The 19,489-nt window shown below is 43.5% G+C and overlaps 1 protein-coding gene across 5 annotated transcripts in view; it reads right to left on the bottom strand.

Moving 5' to 3' along the window:
* Positions 1-19,489, bottom strand: part of VAV3 (vav guanine nucleotide exchange factor 3) — a 216,134-nt gene that overhangs the window by 157,709 nt on the left and 38,936 nt on the right. For 3 of the 5 annotated variants that reach the window (XR_013392859.1, XM_028732625.2, XM_028732627.2), the window contains exon 1: positions 2,598-3,138. The exons of 1 other annotated variant lie outside the window; for it this stretch is intronic. Coding sequence is in view for 3 of the 4 variants with exons in the window: in XM_028732625.2 (XP_028588458.2) it covers positions 2,598-2,801 (204 nt within the window). In the remaining variant the exon portion in view is untranslated. Of the gene's footprint in view, positions 1-2,597; positions 3,139-19,489 lie in introns of those variants that run through there. One more of the 5 variants, XM_028732626.2, reaches the window with a different exon arrangement.

The raw sequence follows: 19,489 nt of genomic DNA, 5'->3' as shown, positions 1-19,489 counted from the left end.
CCACCCGCGTCCCACTCCCTAGTCTTAGGTATGAGTAAATACAAAACAAGAAATACGACAGTTCTGGGATGACAGAAGATCAGATGCCAGTTCAGCTAAAGCTAGTCATAGATAGGACCGCACACTTAAAGGTAAAGGTAAAGGTACCCCTGCCCGTACGGGCCAGTCGTGTCCGACTCTAGGGTTGTGCGCCCATCTCACTCAAGAGGCCAGGGGCCAGTGCTGTCCGAAGACACTTCCGGGTCACGTGGCCAGCGTGACAAAGCTGCATCTGGCGAGCCAGCGCAGCACACGGAACGCCGTTTACCTTCCCGCTGGTAAGCGGTCCCTATTTATCTACTTGCACCCGGGGGTGCTTTCGAACTGCTAGGTTGGCAGGCGCTGGGACCGAGCAGCGGGAGCGCACCCCACCACGGGGATTCGAACCGCCGACCTTTCGATCGGCAAGCCCTAGGCGCTGAGGCTTTTACCCACAGCGCCACCCGCGTCCCAACTAGGACCGCACACTTACATAAGAATAAATACCACTAAACACAGGAGCCTTACTCCTGAGTAAACATGTTTAGGTTCATGGTGTACACACCATTGAAAGAAATGGAGCAGGCAGTGCAATCCTCTGTGTGCTTACTTGGTAGTAAGTCCCATAATGTTCAGTGCAGTTTACTCCCAAGTAAGTGTGCACTGCCTTAAGACAGATGTATCACCACCTTGTCTCATAGGTTTCAATGACAGTTAAAGTCAACTCTCTCTATATACAGTGGTACCTCGGGTTAAGTACTTAATTCGTTCCGGAGGTCCGTTCTTAACCTGAAACTGTTCTTAACCTGAAGCACCACTTTAGCTAATGGGGCCTCCTGCTGCTGCCGCGCCACCAGAGCACTATTTTTGTTCTCATCCTGAAGCAAAGTTCTTAACCCGAGGTACTATTTCTGAGTTAGCGGGGTCTGTAACCTGAAGCGTATGTAACCTGAAGCGTATGTAACCCGAGGTACCACTGTATTTACCTATGATGTAAATTTGGGCTTACTCCCAAACATGACAAAAAAATTAGCTGGCACAGGAATGAAGTTGGCAAAACAAGCCAAACACTGCCAACCCTGCAGTTTATTCATTTTTAAGATATCATAATAAACTACTAACCTAAAAATTCTCTGTCCCTCTCCCTTCCTCAAAGCAGGTTAACTCAGAGAAACGTTTTGAGAGGATCACTTCCCTTTCTTCAGAAATCAGACAGCACCACACAACCAAAGTGAAGCACTTTTAGCTGTGTTTCCACCAAACATTCAAAGCACACCCACCCAAAGAATCCTGGGAACTGCAGTTTCCCCCTCACTATTCCCAGCACCCTTTAACTAAAGTTCCCAGGATCCTTTTGGGAGGAGTGCTTTAAAGGTATAGTGAGTATGCACCCTTAAAATCTCTTATTGAAATCAATGGGGCTTAACCACAGTGACATTGTGCCCATTATATGTGTAGGTTAAACCATTCCAAACCACATTCACTACTACAGCTCATCCCATCCAAAAGCCCCAAGACAATATACATCATTCAAGGTGCCAGAGTGCAACTCTGAGTTACAGCTCTGGCTCCCACTTTGTGTTGTTTTTTTTTTTTTTTTTGTCTCTGGAGGCCAGATCCTTCATAAAAGGCATTCTGGCATTGTTCTGAGTTTCCCTGTGATGTGCATTATACTAAGGGACAAGTGGATAAATACTTTTAAACCCTCCCACAAAACCTTCAGAGGGCAGCAACAGCAGCAGCTTCTTTTTGCTTTGGGGCTGTCATTTTATCCTTTCCCCTGTCTATTGTAATTACAGATAACGGTAATGGAGGCAGTCAACTTCCTAGATGCTTCATTTTACATGACACAGTTCCTCTTTAGTTTCTCTCCCCCCCCCCTTACTGTTAACCCAAGTGAATCCAGGCAGAAACAGGAGAACAGCCACAATTTAAAAGGTAGATAGATACACACACTAGACGGCAAAGTAATATTAAAAATACTAAGTTGAGCATTTTAATGGAGCCCAGTATCCTTTCGCCCCATCCCCCACTGAGTTCAAATTTTAAAAGTACCCCCCCAAAATATGCAGTGGCCAGCACAAAGCATTCAGTTCTGGGGTTTGAATTATTGCTGTTATTGTCATCGCCTTCTTTATCTCCCCAGATCATGGAACTACAACTGTTGTTTTTTATTTCCAAAATGCTACCTGGAACTCTATACGGGGTCTCTACCTTTGTTTCTTCATGTCACACACAAATACTTATCTGGCAAAGTATCTCTCTTTCTCTCTCTCTCTCTCTATATATATATATATGTCTGCAGCCCGCAAAAGAGCATCTTGTAACTCTGCCAAATTCAAACATCCCCTGCTGAGAGCTGCTGGCTAACAAAGTGAAAGCAAAATACCAACAAAAGTGACACCCTGGAAGGACCCCTGCATTGGAACAAAGGCATTAACCAGGCGATTAATAACGCGGGATGGGGAAGGGTGGGGAAGGGGAAGAGGGACTCGGAGGCACAATAACGCAGGCAGAAACCCGGAAGAGCCCGGCATTGCACATCCCACACTTCTCTCTCTCTCTTTTTTTTTTTTTACCTGGGACATCTGAGGTCTGAGGTTGATCTCCTTGAGATTGATGGCGTGAGGGCGCAGGTTGTTGAGCAGCTGGCAAAGCAAGACTCCATCGCGGAGGGTCTGGGCCAGGTCGAACACCTGCGCCGTGTCCCAGGTCACCCGGTGGTTGACCGGCAGCACCCGGCACTGGATGAGCCAGTGGGCGCATTGTTTCCAAGGCTCCATGCCCGCTTGCCGCCGCCTCAGCCCCTGGAAGAGACAAGAGACCGCTTTCGCCCGACGCCGAGAACTCCAAAGGCAGCCGAAGCCGCGCGCCCTCCTCGCCTCTCCGCCTCTCCTGCTGCCGCAGCGCCTCTCCTGCTCTGCCCCTCGCCTCGCACGCACTGAGAGGAGCGGCGCACGGAAAGGCAGCCGGGGAGGCTGGTGCGCGTGCGGGTCCCCCTCGCGGCGCAGCCACACTAGAGTCCGGCGGCGCCTGAGGGAGAAAAGAGGAAAAAGGCAGCGCGCGTGCGCCCACCCAACCCGCGCGCTTTCAGGTTGCGACGCCGGCTGCCCTCTGAGGGGACCGGCCGCGCTCTGCCTCACGCGCCAGGCGCAGCGTGGGTTGTGAGGTGCAGAACGCCAACGGCGGAGGGAAAGCGGGAAGGAGGGAGGGGAGAGAATGCCGGGTCTTGCGCCGGTACTTGCACTGGCTGACAGGACGTTTCCAGCAGCGTTTCAAAGGGCAGGTTATGACCTTCAAAGCCCCCAAACAAAGAAAGGGAAAGGTGTGCGGCTCCCCTGACGCTATTGGACTACAATTCCCACCATCCTTGGCCATTAGCCGTCCTGGCTAGGGCTGATGGGAGTCGGAGCTCACCATCAGCTGAAGTAGCGTTTTCCAAACTTGGGTCGCTTTTTTTTAAAAAAAGACTACAATTCCCATCATCCCTGACCACCAGTCTTGTTAGCCGGGGATGATGGGAGTTGTAGTCCCCCAAAAATGGCGACCCAAGTTTTGGAAACACAGGCCACTGGTTCGCCACCTCTGCACTAAACTGCAATCTAAGGTCACCAACCCGGCACCCTGCAGATATTATGGACCACAACATCCTTCACCCACAGCCAGCACGGCCAATGGGGAAGAATAATGTGAGGTGTTTTCGGAAACATATGCAGAGTTACCTGGTCGGCAAGCGCTGCCTATACCCTTATCAGTCTGACCATAACTTTGGAGGGGGTGCTCACCTGTAAAAACCATTAGGCTGCTGGACAAACTGAACAGGGCCTTTTCAGTGCTAGTCCCCAATGATGCCATTTGATTCCAAGCGCTAATTTTAATCTGATCTTAAAGACCCATTTTTTTATCATGGAGGCTACCCAAGGCTATTGGATATTGTTCTTCAGCTTTAAATGGGTTGTGTTGTTAGTTTAGTGGCTTGTATATTTCTAGGGTGGAATTGGATTTTTGAATTGTTTTAACTGGTTTTACAATTGGATTTTATAGATAAACTTGTGCATGGTTGTAAACTGCTTTGAAAGGCAACTGTGCTTAAAAAGCACTCTAGAAGCTAATGACCAGAAGGGCTGGTGGTTCACACATGTACATCAAATTTCTTATCATATAATTACTGTACACTTCCACACTTTTCACAAGAATGATCATGGAGTTTGTTTATACTATTTACAAGCTATCCTATAATATACATTCTTTGGCAGCTTACAAAGAAAATTGAGTTAGAATAATTACAATAAACTGCATATAAATATCAATATCCAGTAGGCAACCTTAAATTGAACGTGTGAGCACCCAAGATCTGAGTGACTGAAATAAGTATATAGCATTTTATTTTGCAGGGGATTTGAAGCCATGTTTTGATTTGCCTGCTGAGACACAAAATAGGGGAAAGTAAATAACATGTTCCTGACATAAAATTGATACTTGCTTTTATGGGCAACAATCTTTAAACAGTCAAGACAAAAATAATTGTTTGTTTACAAGCAGTAGGAAGCTTCTGTGGTTATCTAATAATTCCCGCAGTTTATTTATTTTATTACATTTTTATCCATGGAGCTCAAAGAATGCCTAGGAGTAACTCCCTTTGAACTCAATGGAGCTTACTGCTGAGTCCACATTCAGAAAATTCCACTGTAAAGTTACAACGTGCCCCATTGAATGTATGGTTCTCTCACCACCCCCACCCCCATCTTATCCTAACAACAATCCTGTTAGGTAGGTTAAGCTGAGAGAAATAGACTAGCCCAAGGCGACAGAATCAACATCATGAATGTATCAGGGTTCATAGTTCAAAATCTCATCTGTTCTGTTGCTGCCTTTTTTCTGGCAGGAGTCCTGCATGCCAGATTTTTCAAAAGGGCATGTTTTTGCAGTATGAAGATTAAGTAAAGGAAAGCCTTCACTACTGAATTTCTACTAAAACAAAACAGAACAAGGGCACTGTTAGGAACAGGTAGTACCTTACCTAATTATTGTATTTGCAACGTTTATACATAGCTTAAGGGTTCAGATTTTCAGGTATAATTAGAGTCCCATCCTATGCATACTTATTCAGAAATAAGTCTGGCTATGCTCAGTGAGACTTTAATACTGTGCTTGGGGTAGCATACCTGCAGTACAAGCCTAGGCATGTCAAATCAGGTATGTGGCATCTGGATCCTAAAATATAGTAGCCTGGATTGTAGTAAAAGCTGGTAGATAGATTTACTAGATAAAAGATAACATTTTCCCTATGAAGCTGTGTTTTTTTTAAAAAAATCTAAACCAATTAGTACCTGCTACATCAGTTTCTTCAACCTACATGAGGCATCAGAACATCCCCAGTCTTCTGATCACATTCCAATAAAGTAGAGGTGCTTATATTTATTCTAACCATGATGATACATATAACTTATAGATGCCATGGTTAGCAAGCTCCTAAGACTGTTTTAACATGGTTCTTCCACAGACCACAATATTCCAAGGATATTATTCCTTTAACAATCTTGCTTTGCTGTTACATGTTTTTGTTGCTGCCTGCATTTTTTATTTTATTTCAAAATAACATTCCATGGGGTAGAGGTGATACCTAGGGTGGCTTTTATTGAAGTGATGCAGACCTTTTATTGAAGTGATGCGGACAAGTGTGGAAGATTCCCACTTTTTTATTGAGGAAAAACTCTGCCCCTTTGGCAGATGGATATTCAAGCAGTGCAGCTTTCACCATCCTTTTCCAGGAGAAATGTGGCAATCCTCATCCTGGTCATATCACACACACACACACACACACACACACACACACACAAACTTTCAATTAACTTTGAAAGAATAGCTCTCAAGTTCTTGATGCTTTCCCGATTTCTTATGTCTATTTTGGTTGATTATTATTTATCTTTATGTGGGAAGATATCGTTTTTTCTCCCATGGAAATTTGAGGGAAGAGCCCTTATGAAGGGGAGCCAAACTGTAAATGCACACAGTGTTTTACATAAATATTAGACCCTTTGTATGGATATCATGGACTGGCTGGATGCAGAGGAGTGGTGGGAGGCATCAGCTGGGGAATCCCCAAGGGAACACCCCAAGGGGACTAGTGGTGGAATGATGATGAATGGTCAGAGGGAGAGGAGGCAGCCGACTGGGAGAAGGAGGTGTGGGAAGCTGAAGAGGTAACAGGGTTTAGTGAGCAGGAAGAGTCTGCGGCAGAGAGCAGTCCCGAATCAGAGGCAGAAGTGGAGGCTAAGGAGGAGGGGGACCAAGAAGCAGAGATGAGACAGGCTGCTGAAGAAGCTGGGGGGGGGGGTCTCTCCCTCCTGCTCCAATCAGCTCTCCTTATCCCTGGTCTTCCAGAACCAGAAGAAGTATGAAGAGGGCGAAGCAAATACAGACAAGGCCACGAAGTATCAGATTGCTTGGGAAGAACCCAGGAGAGAAGGAGACTTAGAGAACAATGGGGAGGTGGGACCTTCAGTCCTCACAACTGCCTCATTGGGACAAGATCTTCCGGGGCTCACTAGGTCTTGTTTCTTTGAATAAAGAGTTCACTTCACTGACAACATGTGAGTTAATGCTGACCTGCTCCTGACACCCACTCCTGACACAGCTAATTCAGGAAGGCTGTGGTTCAGTGGTAAAGCATCTGTTTTGCATGCAGCTTGCTATGTTCATTCTATGCTTCTACCAGTAGTGGCTGGTGCCTGTTGGAGCTAGTGGAGCAGAAGGCAGGGACCTCAACAGTAGGAGGAGCCAGAGCCAATGGCAGGCAGAGCCAACTAATTCTAGTTTTGCCCCCATCTTCCTCCTTTCTGAGCTCTACAAGAGACTAAGGTGAAGGAAGCTGATCGTAGCTGACCTCTGTTTTGGCTCTGGAGCATCAGTGGCAGGCAACCTCAGTCTTAAATCCCCCCAAATGCAATAGGTAATGTCAACATCATGTCAGGCATTAGGTTTTGTGGCTCTATGCTGGTGACTGCTGATGGCACAGAGCCATTTCGAAGTATCAGTATCCTGCTGCTGACAGTAGATGATTCAGCAAACAGTGCAACCAAGGAGTGCCTTTTTCTTGTACGCGTCAGGTAGCAGCATGTCTTGGGATAGTGCTGAGAGAGGGAGAGGCTCTAAATATGCCTTCCCTCCAGGAACAGCATAAATTGCCAGGCCGTATGGGGCAGTATCTTTGTGACATCACCTATTTGCATGCCTAGCTACAAACGTAATTTGTAATAAGGAAAGGTGCAAAGACTTCCATCCCCATATGGATTATGGAAGAACTGATGTGATCGTGTAGAATGAGAGCAACAACCGGCACAACTAACTCATGTGCATGCCTGCCAATTCATCTTTTATCCTGGGTGCAGAGAAGCAGCACTTTAAATTAGTGCCACTTGATCACACTGATAGTGAACTTGGCTTCACTGAGCTCGAAAATGAACAGCACACATGCTGATAGGAGCCTATCATTGAGTTTCTAGAGTCTATCTGCTAAATGAGGCTTTGGAACTTATATAATGTCAGTTTTATAGGAAAAGGATGGTCTGACAGAAAATACATTTACTATTCCCATTGAGCACTTTCTAATAAAGATAGTTTTATCTGAATCAATTAATCTTATTTGGAGCAAAGGGGGTTGATAGCACATAATTCTTAATATCTAAAGTGAAAAGTGTCAGCTCTCAGGGATGTTTGAATGTCATTTTTTTTAATCTCAAAGCCCTTCTCTTTAACCATATGCATGGGAGACAATTGCAAGGGGGCTGGATTTAGGGGCAGGAAACTGGATTGCTGTACTTGGAGGGCACTCCTATGTTTATCTCCTTAACATCTGGAACAAAGAATACAAAGAAGTTACACTCACTTGTAAAGCTAGTATAATTGACCTGCAGTGCCAGTATTGCAATATCTTTTCAAATTTAAATTTAATTGTCTTACATGACAAGGATAAATCATGCATGCAAAAATAGCACATCAAATTTTGCAAAACTGCCTTCAAATATAATTTTAAAAATGAGGCATACGAAACAAATAGAGGGGATGCCAAAAATGCTCCTTGGATAGGGTGCCACTTGGTTGGATTGCGTTTGTGTGAATTCTTTTATTTATTTTGATGCCTGTTCTTCCTTCATTGACAGCATGCATTGTTTTGTGATTCTGCTTTTTTCTTGTATTTTAATGACCTTCTGTTGGTTTTAAATTTACTTTGCAAGCCCCCTTGAGCAGTTCAATTTTTGCACTGGAATTTAGGAAGGCAAACAGTCTTAAGAAATGATATTTGCACATTTGTCGACCCATGAAACTGATCAGTATAATCAAATGGAGTGCACCAAGCTCACTCATGTATGCCATTGCCCCATTGACTGAGGACTGAAGTTGCAAGTAACATGAACATTATCCAGTCAAGTGTGTTCTTCGCAAGAAAATAATCTACTCTATCATGCTTTCCTAAGAAGAAGAAGCCCAAAGCAGTTCTGTCAGCTGCCTGCTCAGTCTTTTCTCAGAAATACCAAAGGAAATAAATTGCACAATGCCCCTAGAGTCTATGCCTGAACTACAAAACATAAGTGTAATTTTCAAGAATGTTAAATGTAGTTTTACCTTTAATTTACAACCAGTTTGCTTTTTATCATACTCTTACTGCATAGGAGAAGTAATCATTCTAACTTTCCTTTTTTCTTTTTCTACATTAAAAAAAAAAATCTAAGCTAAATCCACCCAGGATTGAAAGTCTGTCCTTTTGCAGTGTGCCTGAGCCCATTTATCATTAGGACCTTCAATTAGCCCTGGAGCCTGTTTTCATTGCCAGGATGCAGATCTTGGGCATCTGAAAAAATAATAAAGGAGACTCTGCTTTGCTCTTGGGACTTTCTAGAGTGCCTTTCATTCACAGAACTCAAATAAGCAGAAAGAGCTTTGAGGAAGGAATGGATGAATCAGCCAGTGTGCATCCGTTTTGCATGCGTTCATTCACAAGTCCATCCGATCCCATTTCCACATGAATCTGCACACACCCCACACCCCAAAAATCAGCACAAATGTCCATATTGAAGTACACATTTAAATGTGTGCTTTATCTCAATGTACTTATTTGGGGTAAATGTATCTTGTCCTAAAATACGCATTTTAATGAATTTTTGCAAGCTTCTTTTTTTTTTTGAGAACTGTATTGCAAAAATTAGTTGGAGGACGAAACCTGAAGGATAAGTATGTCCCAATCTGCACGTAAGTCCAGGAAGTGTGAATCAGCTCAGTTTCACTTTGGCATTCACAGAAAAACAACTGCTCAAACATCCCTCCTTCAACGTTATAATACACAATACCCAGACAGCTTTGAGCTCCACCTTCTCTAGTGGTTACGGTAATCTATGTCTCAGATAATCATGTGGTCCACTGTTTTTTTCTTGATTATGGCCATCCAGAATCCCTTAAAATTGGTAAAGAATACCATTTTAAAAGCAATCTTCATGAAGCATTGTTTTTGTATATTTTCTTCTTTCTTCCCCCCATCCCAGTATTTTAGGTTGTTGCTTTTTCCTCTTTCTTTGTTGCTGTTGTTGATATTTGTAAGACGCTTTATTTAAGCTGGAGGGAGAATCTGCTATTAAAATTATATTTTGTAAATTCAGCTGCTAACAGATGTTGCATCTTGTTTCAAGAGCTCTCTTGGTGAGAAGGGAGACAAAGAAGGAAAAAGCCGCAGCCAAAAGGTAAAAAATGGCACTGAGCTGGCATAGGAATCAGTGGCAACAAACACAACTGAAAAAATGGTAGATATTCTCACAATTAAAGTATCCTGAGGTTAATATTTCTATTCACACTACTGTCAGGCCAGAAATCAATACTGGACAATATTTAGTGCAGTTCTAACTTTAGGAAAACCCAGAAAATCAGGGAGCAGTCAGAAGGGCATTTCAACAGTTGGGGAGATAGGCTCCTGAGGGCCAGTTTATCTAATTTGCACGGATCAGATCATTATCCACTATTATCATATATGAAGTATAACTCATTTCTCCAAGTGTCTGTCCTTACATAATCATGTTGTTGTTGTAGTCTCACTTGAGTTGTGTGCATTATTATATGTAACCCCTAATCCAAGAATAATAACAGCTTATTTCCTAGTCCTAAACCTGTTGTCCTTTTCTTTTTCTCAACTTTTTGCCTCATCCATATGCATATGCATCCATATCCATATCCATATTTCCCGAAGAGCCTTAAGAACGGATTTGACAGAAAGCCACAGGCATCATTTGGCATTGCTGCAAAGGAAGCATTGCTGAAAAACTCTCACAAAGGAGATGAGTGGGAGGCCTCAACAAATGAGGACTCTTGTAGCAACTGCAATTAAGGGAACTTACAGATCAGACCTGCAGCCAGATAGTTTCTGTAGGAGCCCTAAAGCATTTTCCTCCCTTTTACTGGGTAGAGGGAATCTTAAAGCAATGTAAAACAACCAGACTTACTAGAGTAATTAATAAGTTACATAAATCCTTTTGATGAAATTTTAAAGTAGGCAAAGTTGCCCATCAGTCATCCCAGCGAAGGGAAATGTCGTTTTTCAAGTCCGCTGTAACTGCACACATACTTTGGGTCCTTTCTCTTAGCATCTGAAATGTATGGGAACGTATGAGGAGATGCATTCCAGCAGACAGACGATGATAGATAGATAGATGATAGATAGATAGATAGATAGATAGATAGATAGATAGATAGATAGATGATAGATAGATAGATAGATGATATAGATAGATAGATGATAGATAGATGATAGATAGATAGATAGATAGATAGATAGATAGATAGATAGATAGATGATAGATAGATAGATGATAGATAGATAGATAGATAGATAGATAGATAGATAGATAGATAGATAGATAGATAGATAGATAATAGATAGATGATAGATAGATAGATAGATAGATGATAGATAGATAGATAGATGTTAGCTAGAGAGAGAGAGAGAGAGAAGAATAATGGTGATTAGATAGATAGATAGATAGATAGATAGATAGATAGATAGATGATAGATAGATGATAAATAGATAGATAGACAGACAGACAGACAGATAGATAGATAGATGATAGATAGATGATAGATACATACATACTCCACTGATAGCTATTTACCAGAGATTGCCCAGGTTTCCAGCAAATGTCCCCTATTTTGTCCTTGTTTTGCTTTAGAGGAAGTCGTTATCGAAATTTGGGTTTGTGTGAGTTTCTAGAGACAGCATACTTCAGGCTTCTTCCACAGATTTCTAGAAGTTAGTTTCCTCTGTGTGTGAAGGGGATGGACTGTATATTGATTCTCCAGTGTGTGTGTTGTTTCCTTTGGAGGCAGTGGTCACTAAGGGCTTACAGTGTTTTTATAGTATTTGGTTTCATTTACATGCATACCAATTGAGTATAGATGGAGACAGGGAGCACAGCACTTTCACAAGGAGCAAAACCACTGCTCCACATCAGGGCCCTAGAGAGGTAGCACAGCACCTCCAGAGGTGCCTTCTTGACTCTATAGGTCACTCTCTGACTCTCAATCTGAAAGTGTTCTGTTTCACAAAACAGCTTTTGCCCTATCCTTCAGTTGGAGGGAGTGGGTGGATCGGATGAGGGAGAGCATGTTGATGCTCCCACATTCCAGGGGAGTCACTATTGCAATAAGTGGATAGATTGCAATAAATGGCTGTCAAACAAACAAAATGGGGAGGCCGGGCCTTGCCCATCCACTGACAATTTGGCAGTCATTTGAGGGGAGCTGCATTGTTCTTTTTTGGCCAAACTCTGGCACCTTTAACAATAATCATATAGTAACCCTATAAGAGCATATAGTCCCACTGAGCACAACAGAACTTATTTCTTAACAAGTGTGTTTACAGTGGTACCTCGGGTTACATACGCTTCAGGTTACAGGCTCCGCTAACCCAGAAATAGTACCTTGGGTTAAGAACTTTGCTTCAGGATGAAGCTACGGCAGCAGCGTGAGGCCCCATTAGCTAAAGTTGTGTTTCAGGTAAAGAACAGTTTCATGTTAAGAATAGACCTCCAGAACGAATTAAGTACTTAACCCGAGGTACCACTGTATAGGATTGCAGCCTAAGACACCAGATGACCATATAGCCTCTCACTTCGCAAGTTGCAGCAGTAGAGAGGATGATTTCGAATAGTTCTGACACATTCTGACACAATTAATTGCCATATTATCTTATTTAAAACATACACCCTTTTTGCTTTTCAGTCATGTAGAGATGGTTCCCGCCCCGCTCCAAGAATAAAGGAATACCACAGGTGAAGGTGACACAGCGGGGATTTTCTCTGCCACCAACAGCAGTGCTTTTTCAAGCACAAAAGAGCATCCCTGTTTTCCTTTTGCAAAAGGTACAGAGAATGACCTTCACACCTTGCTTCGCAGCCTGAAGCATATAGGCAGCCAATGCAGTGGCTTCAAAACTGGACGGGTATGCAATGTCACTGTGTTTAATGTGTCAGGACGTGGACTGCTGCATTCTGCACCAGCCGCATCTCCACGTTACACATGAAATGGTTAAAATGCAGAAGTCATAATTATGCACAGCAAATCGAATTGTGGGCAGGCCGCTGAAAGGAGACCTGACCTGCACAATGGGTTACCCCACCAAGTCAAAATGCATCCCAGCCAAGCAGATATAGTGACTTGCCAGATCCTTGAGAACCCCCTTTCGCCTCCCAGCCAGGAATTTACATTGTTCCAAGCTTGACATAATCAAAAGAAAAAGAAAAGTTCTGGTTTTTTGTATTTTGGTTTTCAACAACTGACAAGAGATTCTAAGTCATTGTGCCAAAAGCAAGTGTATCCAACGGCTGAGACTGTGACATAAACCACAGGAAGCCTCTTTTTTAAAAAACAAAAACAAAACTAGAGTGAGTGTCTTTCTCTGTATTTTCCCAGTGTAATAACAGCACTTTGAAAAATCTGCTGAAACAAAACTTCCAGAAGCCCCATTACTAATGGAACCAGCAGGGGCTCCCACTGATACCATAACAAGGTTCAGTAGGGTTCAGTTTGAGCTTTCCTTTGCATTTAACAGTTCCCATGTCTGATAGCAGTAGGCACTGGCCTCAAAAAAAATGAGTTTTAGTTCTCCAGCCTAGCTCAGGGCTGCCTCTCTGCGTGTCCCCGTTTATTCTGTTTTATCCATATTTCCTTCACATTTTTCACCATTCACATTGCTAGCTAAAAACCCAAGCGGCTGTAGAATAAAAACAACCAGTGAATAACCCCCAACTCTTTGAAGGTCTGTTTTAACCATCAGAGGGGAGGGAAATGGTTTTTAAAAAGGTCAGAAACGCAGGCTACAACCTTAAGCAAATTTACTTGGCAGTATGTTGCACTAAAATTGCTGTGACACCTAACGTGTTTAAGGATGAAGTGTAGCATGATGATATGGAGCCATTAAATTCCATCGGATAGAATAAGGCCAGGTGAAGAGCAGTGGCTGAGGGCTGGGATCAGGGTGGAGAGCTGGTCTGAATCTCACCATTATCGTGAGCAGACTGTGTGTCCATAAACAGGCCCCATCTCACACTCACCATGGAAGGAAGGGAGCTTACTGGGCTGCACTGTGCAATCTCAGCTCCTGCTTCTGACATATACGTTGACTATGGGTCATGAATTTAGAAGCCTTATGAAGTGGCCCTATTGTGCACTGATGTACACGTGTAGCCCATCTTTGCTTGAGGAGGAATCCTGACTGGCTCAGGATCCCCCCTCACATGGAAGAGCTCTACTAAACACATGTTTTGGAATGCATGTCAGGCCACTTTGCAGAGTTGCTGAGCATGTGACTGGTGCATGTGACAGAGATATGTGGTGTGGTCCCTTGACCCGCTCACACATTATTTAAGGGGGGGGTTGAGCAAGCCCCTCTACCCTTAACAATCACTGGCTTTAGCCAGTCCAAAGGACACAGGTGGTGCAGAAACAGGCATGCCATCCCTGCTGGCTCTGTTTCTGCCTCCAGTCTGCATGCACTGAGGCCAAAGGTCTGAAAGAAAATCTGCATGTTTAGCTAAATGCACTAGGAGCCTTCTCCATGTCAGGAAAGCCTGCACAAAGCTCCTGGTGGCCACAGAGGATTCAAAGTTCAGTCATTTGATTGCACAAAGGACCCTCTCTTCAGATTACCACTTTAGATCAGGGGTGAAGTCATCTGTTGTACCAAGGCAGCCTCTCTATCCTTCGTTCCCTACGTGCATTCTTTGAACACATGAACAGGGCTTGTCTCTTTGGGCGTTTTGCCTGCCAACTGCACCTCAACCAACAGTGGCTTATCAGCTTGCTGCTTCTCTCCTTCTCTGAGGCACCTGCCAGGAGAGCATCAGCTAATCTCCATCTTCTAGGGCTCCTCCCAGCTTTCCTCTTGTGCAAATGGCTAAATGTAGAAAGGCTTGCACATTCCGCTGTCTGCATGTGATTATTAAGCTGTCCTCAAACATTCAGGTATACACATCCATTGTATATGCATAATATACCAGTACTGTGATAGGTGCAGTTACAGTGGCTCTTTAAAATGTGGCGGATCTTGCCCATTCTCCTTCCACCTTCATCTAGCGGAAATAAGTTATCTACTTATCTGCAAAGCTACTGACAGTGTGAAATTATCTTATAGAGTTAGTACCTAATAATAGGAAGCAGGTTATAAGGTTGCCACCTGCTAATAACCACAAGGATGAACAGAGATACTGGACAAAACACACTAAGAACCTAAGTTTGCAGGAATATAAATGTTGCTTCCTGTATTCTTGTACATTAAAAAAAAAAAGCAGTATTGCAGACATATGAGAACCAAAAGCAGGGTTGCTGGAAGGCCAGATTTGCAGCAAGTATCACAAATTCCAATGACCTTTTCCAATAAGTGTGGTTGCTGGACTAAAACTCCCATCAGCCCCAGACAGCATGGCCAATGGTCGGGCATGATGGGAATTGAAGTCCAGCCATCTCTGGAGGGTCACAGGTTCCCTGTCACTGTTTTAAAACATGGCAGAGATACACCAGTTGCATGTGTCAGAATGGGAGCCAGAGTTCTACCGTCCTGTTCAGCTGCTACCACTACTATGAAAAGGATTTTGTGAAAAGTAAGTAAAGACAAGAATCCATATTGCTATAAAAGCTTCCCCAGAGGTCCATTTGAAGATGCTTTACCTTTGAAAGACAATAAAATTGCTGAGCCAAGCAAGTTAATGCTCGGAGAGTCAATGGCGGCAGCTGTAATGCAGGGCATGTTTTACTGCTAGATTACGCTGGAGGGAAAGGAGGCAATTAACCCAGAGGTATGGGAGCATCTAAGATTTTATTCTTAAAATTGACAACTTCTTCTAAATTAAAACCTCCGGCCAAATCCTAATGATGTTTACTTAGAAGAAAGCCCCACTGACTTTAGTGTTTCCAAGTAAGTGTGCTTAGGACTGGAGCCAAAGGGTTGATTCGTGTTTTTTTTAAGACTCAGGCATGCTAAGTACCCAAGCTTAAATGGCAAAACGCATGTGAATTCCCATCCATTGTGAATGATGAAAAATTGTGCAAAGAGACAGTTTTCCCTGCAATAACATAGAAAGGACCAATCCTTTAACCCCAGCCTGTGTCAGGGTTATATCACTGGGGATCTGCCAGGGCCCATGCCACACTGCTGACCACCACCCCCAATAGCTCCTTGGGCCTACTGCTGTTGCTCCTCACTACTGTGGTCTGTTCTGCTGCCATCTCTGGCTGCTCAAGCAGTGAAAAAACTGAGGGCATCTTGCCCAGGACTCCCCCAAAACCTTGAGCCTTTCCCAGTTGCTGCTTACATGCCTGTTACAGGGGCACCAGCCTTTTAAAGTGCATATGTACCATTACCACACAAAAGCATTGATACTGCATCCGTATTTTGCAGTTTTAAAAGCACCTTAAGAAGTGAAGTGTCAACTGCCTCCACACGAGGTGACTATTTAAGATAAAAGTAGTTTGGGGAAACACTTTGCTTGACTTTTTCATAGCTCTTCTGAAATATGTGAAAGAATCAGGGCCACTTTATTTTTAAAAAATCAGACTAAAATATTTCAGTATCTAGGCAAAGAAGACTTCAAAGTATGTGAATGATGAAAGCTGGGTGGGGAGAATGAACTGATTGCACAATTATGCTGTTCCCCATTATTAGGAAGCCTAGGGGGAAGATTGCTGCAGCAATGAACAATCATGAGCCCATCTTTTAAGTCTGCGGCTCTGAATATTTTAGAGCTGATCCACAAGAACAGATCTGCAATGTACTACAGAGTCCGCAACACCCCACCCCCAGCTGGGTGGAGAAGGAGGGTCCAGCAATGTCCCAGAAGTTGCCATTAATCTGTTTCCAACAGTACCTGCTGTGACTAGGAAGAAAAGCTACAGAGCTCTGGTACCCTGTTGCATGGCCAAGGGTAGTTGTCACTGGTCCAAGCAGCTGTGAAGAGGGCATCCAGGGCTTGCTGCTATGGCAGAGGAGCTGGCAAAAGTGCTTCATTTAACCACAGGCAAGGGTAGGGCAGCAGAGTCATGCAATTTCTCTCTCTAGCTTGGCAGGGCCCAAGAGAGGCTGTGTAGGATTGGTGCTTCCATGAGTCAAGGTGAGGTAACAACCTCAGGCAACTGGTGGAACCAAATACTACCATAGGGATCCATTAAAGATGCATTGAAAATGAATCATCAAGCAGCTGTCTAGATTTCTTGAGGTTCAGGACAACAATAACTTTCCTGGAGAGTAAGCCACATTAAACGCAACGTGTACAATTGCACTGTTAATGCATTATAAGTAACCTGGATTGTAAGTAACCTGTAAGTAACCTGATTCACTGTATTTGTAGAACTTCCCCCTTCAGAACTCCAGCCTCTCATGAAATTTGCTTCTTGCTCAACAGAGTCATTTCTCACAATGAGTTCAGAACGATTTTCTGAATGGAATTGCAAAAAGCAAACTCGCTTCCTTTTACCTAGAACCGTGCTCCCACACATTATTTTATGTTATTATGTATTTCACAAAATTTATATACCACTTGATTGTAAAAACAAAACCTCAAAGTGGTTTACAAAAGATAAAACAGTAAAATCAAGAAAAATTCACAACCATGGCACAGTCTGTCATGGCTGCAACTAGAAACCTGCACAGAGACAGAGAGAGAACTTCAATACACAGTGACAGGAATGTTTATTATCTGTGGCATTTTTGCTTTTCGCTCCCTCTAAAACTGGTGCTTATTCTGCTTCTATGGGCTGTTTTTAATACTTCATATCTTTGGTTTTGCTATATCTTTTGCCGGTTTTGTCTTAGCTTATTTCCTAAGCCACTAAGAGAAATATGCGTCATCGTCCCCCACCCTGGGCAGGATATAAATCAGGGGTGACTAACCTGTGTCCATCAAGGTGGTGCTTGACTCCAACTCGTATTACCCTTGACCACTGGCCATGTTGCATGGGGTTGATGTGAGTTGGCCACCAGGTAGCCACCCCTGTATAAATTTTATGCCACAATGAGTGTGTGTCTGATCTGGCTACCAGGCTTAACATCGCCTGTAACTGTTACGAGATCTTCTTGACTGAGGTGGCATTTTATCACTGGATGCTGGGTGGCGGATAGACGGAACTACAAGTGATTTCCAGTCATACCCAACAGCAAGCTGCTAGTAAGATTTCACCTAGCTAAAGTTAAAATCCTAGTGCCCCCATTTATTGCTCTGAAATGATGGTACTGCAATCCATTGTATGTGGCAAATTCAACCAATTCAGGGTCTATGGCAAGATGTTCAAAACTGAAGAGCCCACTTAGGTTAAATGCAGACAGATTTCTTTCTTTTTAAAAAAAAAAATGCAGCTTGTGTTCCTCCTTCAACCTGTTCTCTCTGCTCACTCTTGAATACAAGCCAGCCATTATGATAATTTGACAGTTAGCTTAACAGATGTCACCTCCAGACTGTGCTCTTTTTCTCTTGCTCCTGTAAGTGGGAAGATGATCCAGAGAGGTTGGTGGCCCTCCCTCCGCCTTGCACACTGTGGAGTAATAGTCAGAGTGAAGGAGGATTAGCCTACTGATAAGCCATATTGCCCTTCTGGATGCTGCAGTTTATATATCAGGAAACACAGGGGACACAGCAGGCCCAGTAATAAAAAAGCAGCAGCACTTTCCCATCTGTTACCATATTAATTCCTATACACATGCAGCAAATAGAAGTACCTTTGCCTGCTGCTTCATCTAGGCTTGTTCCTTTTTCCTAGATGCCTTTCTCTACGAAAACATGAGGAAGTGGGAGGATTCCTTTTCCCCCTTCTTCTTCTTCATTTCAGAACAGTCTTATGGTGAAATGGTAGTGCTTGCGAAATGGCATGGCAGCTTAGAAAGGTGGCATCATCTTCTTCAAAGAGACACAGGAAAGGGAGGGTGCAATTTAGCAGAGTCTCTCCATCCTGATCTGATGTCTTTTCTTCTTCTTTGGTGATGCTGAGCTCTTTTCTTCTTCTTTTCTGATGTCTTCTTTTCTTCTTCTTTGGTCATCACTTGTAGCCAAGTAAGAGTGTCTTCCATGAACACAGTTTTAACAGTGAGTCTCTAAGGGACCGTGGAGGCCAGTTCTGGATCCACACGTCCTTCCACAGTGGGGACATAGGTTTCCAGGTGGGAGTTGATCATGGTGATGGTTTGCCAAATGTGTCTTCCTCGTAGCACGTTTCTCTCTTTTGTCCTGAGTGTCTTCAAAGCCCATGACACCTTTGGTAAAGGCTGTTCTCCAACTGGAGCGCTCGAAGGCCAGTGTTTCCTAGTTGTCAGTGTTTATACTACATTTTTTTTTAGATTTGCCTTGAGAGAGTCACACCTCTTCTGTTAACCACCAGCATTACGCTTTCCATTTTTAGGTTCAGAAAGATGTACCAAATCAGAGACAGGCAACATAGGGTTGCCATACCCTATGTTCAGTATTACGTTCAGGTACAGTATTACGGACGTAACCCTACATCCGTAATACTGTACCTGAAAATAGCCAATAACTTTGCCAAAAAAGCTCAATAACTTTTCTGTGTATGTTTTCACTTTTTGAAATATGGCAACCCTAGGCAACGTAGTGCCATCCAGATGTTGCTGCAATGCAACTCCCATTGTCACAGACTATTGGCCGTGCTGGCTGGGGATGATGGGAGCTATAATGCAGCACCAACTGGGTGACACCATATTGTCTATCCATGTTCTTCCCCAAAGAGGGAAAAGGCCTCCATGAGTACTGCAACCTCCCTAGTAGTGTTCCTGGTATGGATGCTTGGGGAATTCTGTCCTTGCAATATCTGTCATGAGCCTACCAAACTCATGTGTGGATCAGAACGTAGCTCTGCACTTCTCCAAGTATTTGTGATGCAGTTCTTGGCTTAAAATAAATTTTATCAGTGCATATTTTAAAATCCCCCTTTAGA

Source organism: Podarcis muralis, chromosome 5 (genome assembly GCF_964188315.1).
Source record: "Podarcis muralis chromosome 5, rPodMur119.hap1.1, whole genome shotgun sequence".
In the NCBI taxonomy this organism is placed as follows: Eukaryota; Metazoa; Chordata; class Lepidosauria; order Squamata; family Lacertidae; genus Podarcis; species Podarcis muralis.
Note: the sequence above shows the minus strand (reverse complement) of the source record. Positions and strands in the feature narration are given on the sequence as shown.